Source organism: Pteropus vampyrus, unplaced genomic scaffold (assembly GCF_000151845.1).
Source record: "Pteropus vampyrus isolate Shadow unplaced genomic scaffold, Pvam_2.0 Scaffold276, whole genome shotgun sequence".
Classification (NCBI taxonomy): domain Eukaryota; kingdom Metazoa; phylum Chordata; class Mammalia; order Chiroptera; family Pteropodidae; genus Pteropus; species Pteropus vampyrus.
The window spans coordinates 1,757,651-1,768,423 of record NW_011889057.1 but is presented as its reverse complement, the minus strand read 5'-3'; the positions used below and the strand labels follow the sequence as shown (position 1 = coordinate 1,768,423).

At 49.5% G+C, this 10,773-nt stretch overlaps 1 protein-coding gene and 1 long non-coding RNA gene across 3 annotated transcripts; one reads left to right on the top strand and one right to left on the bottom strand.

Annotated features, from left to right (window-relative positions):
- The first annotated feature begins 318 nt into the window (after positions 1-318).
- On the top strand, positions 319-5,450 carry LOC111729694. 2 transcript variants are annotated; one of them, XR_002776328.1, is made up of 3 exons: positions 319-380; positions 1,243-1,319; positions 3,670-5,450. It is a non-coding gene; the product is annotated as an uncharacterized LOC111729694 (long non-coding RNA). The 2 variants fall into 2 exon arrangements; XR_002776329.1 differs by having other exon boundaries at positions 2,285-5,450.
- Positions 5,451-7,871: 2,421 nt separating this feature from the next.
- On the bottom strand, positions 7,872-9,828 carry GPR84 (G protein-coupled receptor 84). The gene is given in 3 exon segments (XM_011375879.2): positions 7,872-8,442; positions 8,445-9,275; positions 9,753-9,828. Coding segments are annotated over 2 exon segments (1,197 nt in total). The 5' UTR covers positions 9,268-9,275; positions 9,753-9,828; the 3' UTR covers positions 7,872-8,068.
- Positions 9,829-10,773: the final 945 nt, after the last annotated feature.

Below are 10,773 nucleotides of genomic sequence, written 5' to 3'. Positions count from 1 at the left end.
GAGCCCCCCACAGGGTGATTTAGTGCTACAGCCCCTCTTCCTCAAGTGCCCCCCTTCCAGTTCCTCTCCCTCTCCCTGGTACCCATGCCCCCCCTTTATTTCCACCATGTCCTGCAGAGGCCTTCCTGGTACTCCCACCCTGGGGAGCTGGCTTGTGTAAGCCCCAGCTCCTGGACTGGAGAATGAATGGGTGGGGCAGAAGTGATTGGCCTCTGATTCACCCATGGGAGAGTACATCAGCAGGGTTGAGGATAGTGGCAGGGCAGCCAGAGCTGATGTCATTCTCGCTGGTGGGGAGGGGAAATGGTCAGGGAGGAGGTGAGTTGGGAGGGAACCAGCACTCCAAGACTGCAGAGAAGAGGTCTGTGAGATCTTCCCAGGTAGGCGAGAGAGCTCAGAATTGTGGCTGCCTGGTGGAAATCGAATCTTTGTTTTTCCGGCTGGGTTTCCAGATCTTGTCTTTGGATCTGTGTCTCAATAGGACTCAGTAAATGCCCCTCAGCTCCTCCTCTTTAGACTGACCCAAAACATACACTTAAAGGGACCTCTTAGTCCTTACCCCTCTCTCTTTAGCATCTTTTCTCTATCAGTCTTTCTTCCTTTCCATTTCACCTCTCCTTCCGTAGTTGAGCTTTCCTGGTCACCTGGCATCCTCCACCAATTTCTACCCCATATCATAACACAATGATTCTAGACTTTCCACCAAAGCAGGGGCTCATTCAGAGCCTCTTTTCTCCTTCCTATCCCTCTTTGAAACCTGACTGCCCCACTGGGCCAGACAGAGGTCTCTGGGGTGGCAGTGAAGCAGGGCAATGGCTTGGCCTGAGTTCAGAGGCAGGACAGATGGAGTCCAAGGGCGGAGGAGTAGGACAGGAAGATGGAAAGAGAAGCCCAATGACAGAAAGTAACACAAAAAAGCAGGGCTAAGAGTTAGCAGAAAGCCAGCAGAAACTGGGAGAGTGAGGGAAAACCACACAAAGAGCAGCGAGGCTGAGAGCTAAGAAAAAGAATGGAGCGATGAAGACAGGAAAGTCACAGCAAAAAAAGGCAGCTGGGGAGGGGCCAGGCAAGGGGCAGGCTGGCTCTCCTGGGCTCCCTCATGCTGATGGGCCATAAATCTTGTGTGTGTGCATGTGTGTTTATCTGTCCATCTACGAGCATTCGCACACTGCACATATGTAGGAATCTGTGGTGGGGATAGGGATGATTCCCACAATATTCTTATTCCCCAATTTCTTTCAGGAGCCTCCTTGTTTGAGTCACCCCACACCAACCCCTCATCTCTCAGTATTCCTGATGCTCCAGGGGCCATTCCCAAGGTATTTCTACATCTCAGGAATCCTGTCTCTCTCACTTGGAATGCAGACCTGCTGGAATGTGCAGTCAGGATCTGTAGAATCAAGGGGCCCCATCCCCTCACTGCCTACCCCCATGCCTGCTCACCAGCTGCTCCTGTCCATCTTCTCCTCCCACTCTCCTTGCGTCTCTCCCTCCTCCACATGACCCCTCCTCCAGCCTCTGACCCCTAGCCGCCTGGGGCCTGGGTTGGAGGGGGAGACAAAGACAGGATTTATCACCAGGATAGAGAAGTACCAGGGCCCAGGGCCGAGGGCAATGGCTGACCTCCCTGGAAAGGGAGGGAGTTCTTGGCCAGATGCTGGGAGGCTGGAAGCCTGGGTTCCAATGGCTTCTCCTTTTCCCAGTCCAACCTTGCTCTCTTCCTTGTCCTTGAAAACTTAGGAACAGAGAGAGAAGGGCCTTGAGCTGATTTTAAGCCTTTGAAGGAAAATCTAGGAGGAGGGAAGAGATGAGATTGATGTCTTAGGGGCATTCTCTTATGATACTGAGGAGGATCTGGAAACCAGGGAGCAATCAGGCACCAATTGTTTCTAGGACTAAAAAGGAGTTCAGGTTTAGCACTGCAACAGATGAGATGGAGAGGGATTTCTTCTAATATAAAGTAACTTCTCAAGACCCTGATTGCCAGTAAAGAGGGAGCTAAAGGTGATTATGAGTCCTGAAAATTGGGAGGTACAGTATCACCTGGAAGTAAGGGAAGAAATGGAATTCTCCAAGGGTTACTAGCTCTAGCCCCTCTGAGGTGGCCTTCCCTGAGGTCACCAACTGCCTCTTGAGAGGTGTGAGGAGCATTTGGATCCTGCCTTTACAGTAAATAGACTATTGGTCTGAAATTGTCTCTACTCAGCAGGCAGGGTGTGTGCTCAGAGAGGGAATGGCTTGATCCAGGAGTTTCCGAGAAACCAGACCATACATCTTTTTTTAGTGGACAGCTCCTGCAGCTTCCTTAGCTGTCCTTGGAGGCCCACCAACCCCGCCAACATCTCAGTGTGTCAGAGGCCTCCACAAACCCAGCTCTGAAGTTTTCACACCCCTTTCAGCAACTGGCGACCAATATCCTGCTTCCTGCCTTCACTGTCCTGGGAGAAGGCTGCTACAGTTACCTCCAAGTAAGAAGAGGGTGGAGGGAAAAGAAACTGAGGCACCTGGGAGGGAGCTTCCAGCCTACCAGCCTCTTACCGCAATCCCACCAACCCATTCCCATCTGGGTATGGTCAGGGAGACCTTGTTGTGGTTTCCTTTTAAACTCTACAAGCTGAAACCATTCCTTCATTTCCTGGTGCAAAGCCCAAAACTGGAAATTTTAGTGGGAAGGGGTTATAGATTGGGGGGAAGAGATTGGAGAAGGACAAAAGAATTGGGGAGAGGGGGCGGCACAGGGTAAGGAAAAATAGGAAAAGGGAGAAGAGAGCATTCCGTTTTTCCTCACTCCCCCTTCCCCCAGTTGAGAAGGCAGATTTACAGCCTTGGTTTGGGGGTGGGGGTGAGCATAAGGAAGACAGATCTGCAGTTCTGCCCTCTGAGTGTCTGGGTACTTAGCTTTAACTCCCCCATTAGCATCAATCCCCATCTTGCTGCCCATCTGTCTTCTGACATCAGCTCCTTCCCCTTTCTGTAGCCCAGGCTTTCTGACCCTAAGTGGCTCTTAAAGGGCCAGTCTAGACCCCTCTCTCCCTCCCTTCTCCCACTCCAGGCAGCACAGTCTGAGGGGTGTGTGCGCCTGTGCGCAAGCATGTGTGCTGTGGCCATCCTTGCTAAGGCCGTAGTGGATGGAGAGCATAGTGTGTGTGCAGGGGCAGCTCTTCCCCAGGTCTCTCTGTTCTCTTTAGACTCCTTTTTCATCATGGACCCATCTTTGTTCATTACCTACTCAAACCCAGAGCAAGCCCTCTGACTGGGCTGGGAGTCACAGACAATGGCTCCTGGAACTAAGGGCTGGAGAAGCCATGTGGATCTCTGGACAGATCCCCTCCTTCCCTCATTTCCTGGAGGCCCAGGGCAAGGGGTATTAAGAACTACTGGCTGTTTTTAATTCTCAGCAAGCAGTGGGGGTGGACAGGTTGGGGACTGAGATTCCGAGATGCCCTAAGCTCTACATTCCTAGCCTCCTTTTCCAGGGGCCCAGGCTGTGCTCTGTGTGTGTGGAGGGGGGGTGGGGGTGGGATTTTAAATCTTTTTGCCCTATGAGAGAGGTGACATGCCAGATAAACCTGTCTCTGAATTTCCTGGCTCCTCTGCCCTATTCCTTGGCAACTGAGTTTAGGGGGGCAGAGGGGAAACTGGCTTCTCATTTCTCTCCATCTTCTGCAGAAATGCTGTAACTGCACTCCAGGAGCCATATGAATGCCAGGATGTTCGGAAAGTTCTTCTCCCATCTGCCTTCAACCCTTTCTGCTGCAAAGATCTGTAGTCCTGAGGGGCTCTTCAGGATAGCTAAACCCCTTTCCTGATATCTGAAACTCATTCCCCACCTCCCTCAATGCTCCCTTCTCTGGCTCAGGATGAGAGGGAATTAGTGGACGGGAGGCCTTGGGAAAGTGGCCATGCTAAAAATAGGAGCCCCCAGCTGCACACCACCCCCCATGGCCACTTATTTATCACCTTCCAAACCTCATTCTCAAAGAAGCATAAATATTCCTAATTCCTGAAGGCCAGCCCTGAACTCATAAATTTAACTGGGGAGGTGGGCAAGGGGGAGGAGTGATGTGTAGGGAATGGGGAGCTTACTACGGCCTTGAGGAAGTAGAACATCTCCTGTGGGAGGTGCCTGACTTTTCCTCTTGCAGACACCTATCTTCATTGAGAGGAGGAGTAGGAGTTGTTTATCTCAATAGTTCCTCTGGGGGGTTAGTCTTTTCTCACTACCCAGCCCCCCCTCCCGCCCCCGACAAATAAAAACCCACCTTAGTTCTATCTTCTCTATTAGTTCTCTGTCCTCCCTCCCTCTTTCTTCACTATTACCTTCCCGTTCTCCTTTCCTGCTCCTCTCTTTCCCCTCTCTATTGTGCCTTTCTCTATGTCTTTGCTCCTTTATCTCCCGTTTGCCCCAAGAATACTCACTGGTGGTGCAAGCCGCTGCAGCCATTTACCCTGAAATAACCCGTAGATTACAGTCCTCACCTTACCCCTATATTTTGCTTTTATTATTTTCGCATGGCTCTAGTATATTGATAGTCTTTGGAAACAAATGACATCATTCTATTTATAGCATTGTTTTTAGTAGGGCTATTTCCATTTACAAAATATAGTAATTCTCGATCGCTGAAAACGTCCAATCCTAGAAAATGTAACGCTCCTACGTGTGATGTTAAATTAATGCTCGCAGCGAGCTGCACTTTTTTTTTCTAAGCAGGAAAAGGGTTAAGTCTCTCCCTTTTCAGAGCCATTGTCTGAAGAGGAAATTTCCCATCTTCCTCTGAATAGTGATGTTTGAAAAATCTCTCTCAGTTCCCGAATCTCCCCGCTTCAGCCCATTTGCCTCCTCAAATGTGCCCTTTCTTTTCAGGCTCTCCTTTCTTCTCCTCAGATCCCCTCTTTTCTCTTAGTCTTTTCTCCTCAGCTTTCCTTTTTTTTTTTTTTCCTGTCACCCCTTTCATCGCCTCAGTTTCCCCTTTGCTGTTCAGTATCTTCTCTCCCTGGGTCAATCTTCTCTTCGGACTCTACCCCTATATTTCAGATTCCTCCGCCCGGGTTTACCCCCTCAAACCATATTTTGTTTCCTCCCCACCACCACCACCACACCCCATTTTCCCCTCCCGCTGGATGAAAGAGAAGGGAGGAGGGGGCTTGAAGAACAGGTAGAGGGACTGCGGTTCTTTGAGGGGAGGGAGAGAAAGAGGAGAAAAAGCAGAGGAGAGGGAGACAGCAGCGCTGACGAGGGGAGGGGCAGCCTCACTCCCCAGCTGCTCCCCCTTCCCCGCAGCCACTGAGCCATAAATCAGGGCCAAAGCAGTTTGGCCAATGGCAGAGCGACTCGTAAATCGGCCTGTCAAGCTCAGCCAATGAGAAGCGGCGTTAAATCAAGTCCTGTCAGCCTTTGGCCAATGAAAGGCCCTGGGCTGACCATAAATCTGCCTGTAAGAGACAGCGAAAGAGAGAGAGTGTGCGAGCGAGCAAGAGCGGGGGGGGGGGGGGGGGGGGGGCAGGCGGAGGGGGGGGGGGGCTGGGGAGGAGGCGCGGGGAGAGAGGAGCCAGGGTAGGAGGGAAAGAAGGAGTTTAGGAGAAAAAAGGCGATAACAGAGGTACAAGAGATGTAGACAGCCTACAGGAGAGACAGACAGATGGAGAGAGACAAAGAGAAGCCTTGAGAGATAGCGTCAGAAAGTCAGTGATAGAGCTCGGGCGGGAGACTAACAAGATAAAGGGACAAGGAGACAGACAGTGACTCACATTCAGGAGGGCCCCCAAATGCACATACTTCCCCGAGACACGCGTGGGCGCCGCATCATGAGGGACTTCATGCATGGATACACGCACGCCATGCACACCCGCAAGAGAGAGAGAAAGCCTGAGAGAATCTTCTGCCTCTTTCCCCTCATTCAGTCTTAATCGAAATTAGGGGCGGGGGGCGGCGGGGGGATGTGTGGGCTGTGGCGGGTGAGAGAGGAGGGGTTGCTTTCTTGCTAAGTATTATCCTCTCTAGTCTCAGACTCCAGGGTTTCCTGCTGTGTCCCCAGACTCATTTTTTTTCTAGCGATTGATAATTGGGAAGTCCCTCCTGAAGTCTAACCTCAATCCCTATTGCTGCTCATTTCCCCTTGCTAAAGCTTTTGAATTGCCTTCAAGGAATATGAAAAGTAAACCCCTTTACAACCCTTTAGAGAATTATCAACTTTCAGAATCTTAGAAGCTCTGAGCAGGAAAGACTTCTAGGGATCATCTGGTCACTCAATTCTAGTTTTAGAAAGGCTGATATCCTGTAGTGGTAGACATGTGGGCTGGTACTGAGGTCAGACTCTCTGTTCTCAAATCACAGTCATACCACTTACTAGCCCTTCGACTTTAGACAAATTGCATAAGCCAAATTGTGCTTCAATTTTTTTTTTATTTGTAAGCAAGAGATTATAATAGATACCTCATTGTAAATTATGTGGAGTTTACACAAAGTAATATATTTACAGGATTTAGGACAGCACTGGGGCACATAAGCATGCACCCCACCCTCATCTTTGTACAGATAAAACCTGAGGCCCAGAGTGGTCCAGGGCCCTGCTCAGGTTCAGAGCTAATTATGAGTACATTTTCAGAAACCCTGGTTTCTACACTCCTGGGATGATTTTCTTTATTGGTCCTTTATTGTTCACCCCACTTGTCTGGGCCCCTGCCTCAGTAGCCTATACCTGATTCAGTTTAGACTGTTGTAATTTTTGTAGAAGAAGGACACTTCAGAAGCACATGTTCTGAATTAGGAGGCAGGATTCCTGAGCCCCAGAAGTGTTGAATGTGAGGGTATAGATCTGTCCATCCCCACTATATTTTTGTCCTTGTATGAATCTCTCCAGATTTCACTTTGTTCTTTCAAAGCACGGACTTGGGGGCAAAGAGGGGACGGCATGTAGCCAGAGCAGCATCACTCTCAACATGACTCACATTCCACCCCCAGTGTCAGCACAGCACCAAACCTGCTCCACCACCCTAACCAAGTAGACAATAAATATCTCATGAGTAATAAATGTCTAATTGTTCATTTTTCTTCCTAAGTTTGAGGAAAAGAGAAGGGTGCAGATCCCTGGGTCTCCACCCTTGCTTGAACGGAGAGGAGGGGTGTCTCTGGACTCTCAGTCCCTCAGATACCTGTCTTCAACGGGGAAACCAGAAAGGAAACACAGAGGACCAGCGTCACCTGGTGGCCACAGGTGCTTTAAGTTTGTGTGTGCTGCATGTGCAACAGTGACAGGATGTTAGTCAGGCTGGGGGAAGGGAATGGTACGATCTCCCCTCAGCTGGCCCCTGAGCCCTCCTAACTAGAGTCTGTGTTTTGCTTTTATAACCCAGGATGACAAGAGCAAGTCTGAGGAAACTGAGGGGTCAAGTGATTTAGCTCCAACCAGCATGACCCTGCTAAGGCAGCTAGAATGCCTGTGTACGTACCATTGCCTCAGCTAAACTCTATTCCATTCTCACAGATCGAGTCCTCTCCGGTGAACATTCTCTTTGGATAAGGCAAGGGCTAGGGGCTGGCCTCACTGAAGTGGCTATCAAAGCTGGATTAAAAAAAAATGTTTTGAGCTGAAAAATACCTGTTTGCAGGGATGGGAGGATCCTGGCAGCAATAGTTTGGGGTAGGGGTCATTTCTGAGAAGTTAAACAAAAAGCAGGCTAATCCTCTTAAACTCATATGTTTTATACCTGGAAACTCCTCATCCGAAGGCTATGTCCCAGGCCAACTGCTTTCCGTCCATGCTCTGACCTGGGTCCCCCAAAACTCTCCACTATTAGGTTCCACCTGCAAACTAACCCTGGCCTATTTCCTTCTTCCCCAAAGACCACACCTGAGCATTAAAAGAATGGAATTCATTTATTAATAATTAATAATGCACCTTGGACAGCCTAAAACATTGAGTAAGGGATGGATATGCCTAATTTGGGGTTTGGGGAGAGGTTGTCTATGAAAATGTCCACAGGTCTTACTTTCATCTACTCCTATACCAGTTGGCCACTATAATTCTGGAGAAAACAGTCCCAGATGCTGGTGAGTGGCAACGTAGTTCTAATGGAACCTACGGAAACTCTGGAGTCTATGGAAACTCTGAGGCCCTCGTTTTAGGAGGGAGCCATAGGCTTGGTGGAATTGGCAGTTCATGACTGCATAGAGCACAGAGTTGATGCAACCACTGAGCCAGGTGAAGTTGGCAGCAAGCATATGGACAACCCGGGGAGCCTGGACCCTGGCATCTAAGAAAGAGATGTAACTCAGGACAAAGCAGAGGAACACATCAAAACACATCAGAGTCACCTTCCCAAACTCTGATGGAGAGTCTTGAGTTTTTTGGGCTCTTATTTTTGGCCTGGCCTTGGCAGGTGCTTCTGGAGGGCTTTTCTCTGCCGTCTGCTTAGCTACCTTGCTGTTACTCTGGTCCCCATTTCTGATGAGTCTTTTTTCAGGGTCTGTGTGGTGGCAGCACTGACTGGTTCAGATGAAATCCTCTCACTGGCCCCTCCTGTTGCTATCCCACTGTCCAGCTCCTGGAAGTGACCAGGCATGGCCTCATCTGTCCTAGCCACATGTTTGGAGCAGACACTTGCCTAGTGCAGCTTGTACTGATCCAGCACCTGTGCTGCTCACTTCACCTGGTGGTGGATGAGGCAACAGAAGATGTCTACACTGCTGAGCCCAAGCACAAAGTAGATGCCCATGAGGATGGTGGCGTAGGGCCGGCCTTGGATTCGGTCAAAGCTGTAGGTACAGACTACAGGCACCAAGTTATAGATAGGCCAGAGCGGGGCAAAGCTAGCCAAACCCACCACCCAGGTGCCCACCAGTGCCAGCACTCTCCTCCTGACACTGAACACTTGGGGAAAGAGCTTAGGGTAGGCAATGAGGAGATAGTGTCCCAGGACGATGAGGCAGAGGGTAAGGATGGAGACAGAGTTGGATGCAAAGAGGAGGAGCCCAAAAACCCTGCAGAAGGTGGCACCAGTTCTCCAGTGCAGGTGAAGGTAGGTGTCCATGGAGAAGGGCTGAAAAATGGTGCCGTAGAGCAGATCAGCCACTTTGAGGTTGGCAATGAGAAGGTTGAAGCGGGTACAGAGCTTGGGCTGGATGGCCAAGGCCAGCAGGGTGAGCACGTTGCCCATGGTGCCTGTCACAGCCACCACCCCCCTCCCCCCCCAGGTAACTGCAACATAACAATAGCCCAGCACAGACTCATGGTAGCGGGAAAAGTTGGCATCAGAGGTGTTCCACATGACAGAGGCTGAAGGAGGGGGTGGGTAGAAGGGGAAGAGGGAGTCAGAACTTGACTTTGAACTTAGATCTCTTGAACAACTCTGGGCTCTTGGACACCTGAACTGCTCCAGGAGCTCACCAGCCTCCCGAACCATCCCCAGGCCTCTTCATCCCAAGATCTCCAGTCCTCTCCATAGGTTCTCTTAGTTCTTTCCTATTCTCAAAAATTTCCCCAAATTCTTATCTAATTATCTCCTAGTCTCTGTCCACTCCAAACTCCAGGTCTCATTCAATATCTACCCACATGCCACACCCCAGTGCCCTCTAACCTTTTGAATTTCTTCCCTGCCCCCTAAGACCACCCAGGAGTTCCTCTCTGTATTTAGGATATTGCTATAGTCCCTATTCACTACACATACACACGCCTCAGTTTTTTTCTGTTTTTATTACCTGGGAGATGAGGAGACAGAGAAAGTAAAAGTACACCCACCACAAGATCACTCACCTGAGTCTCCCAGCCTTCAATTCTCTCTCCAGTGGAAGAAGAAATCCAACTAACTCAAAAGGCAGTCCTTTCTGGTGGGCAGTCAAGCTCCAAACAGGAGGTACCCTGTTTTCATGTTGCCTATTATGCTAAACTGAAAGAATAAGAAATTCTCTAGTTACCCAAGCTCAGCCACTTCCTTCCCTGCCTCCAGTCCTACTTGTTCTGCATTGGCTAGTGAAATCTGGGCTTCTCTGTTGAAATTCCCCTGTTACTTACTCCAGAGCCATATTATCTCTCCCTTTCTCCTTCCTGAAAACCAAGCTCTGTTCCCTTCCTGTCTTTGCATGGCAGAACACCTATAAGATCATTGCCAAGAACTGTTGAGACATAGAGATAGAGCATTAGAACATCTGAGCCACTTCCCAAGGGGCCAAAGGACAAGACCGAGGATCAACTCTAGGCACTCCAGAAGCCTTGGCTTTTGGGGGGGGGGGCAGCGGGGGTGGGGAGCGGCGGGGAGCACTGCCTTCCCTCTCTCCAGGATTTGGAGACGGTTCAAGTCAGAGGGTCCCATGTAATATCCTAGCACATCTGAAAAAGGAGTCAGATGAAGAAAGGTGGGAAACGAAGCAGCCAGGATTCTGGCCTCACTCCCCACAAGTTTCAATCGTTCATCCATTCATTCAACAAATACGTATTACATGTTAGGGATACAAGAAGTTTTGGTACATGGGCTTATGCATAGTCTAGCAGAGGAGACAAATATGTAAATATAAAAATGCTTAAATGGTTCTCTAAAGCAGGGGTTGGCAGACTTTGGCCTATGGACCAAACCTGGCCTGCTATCTATTTTTGTGTGGGCCATGAGCCAACAATTTTTTTTTCTTCCTCATTTTAAAATGGTTCCATTTTAAATGGTTCCTACACAATATCCTCAATTTTACCTCTTGGCCAGCACAACCTAAAATATTTACTATCTTACCTGTTAAGAAAAAGTTTGACAACTTCTGCTCTAAAGTGTATCAGGGGCTTAGAGAAG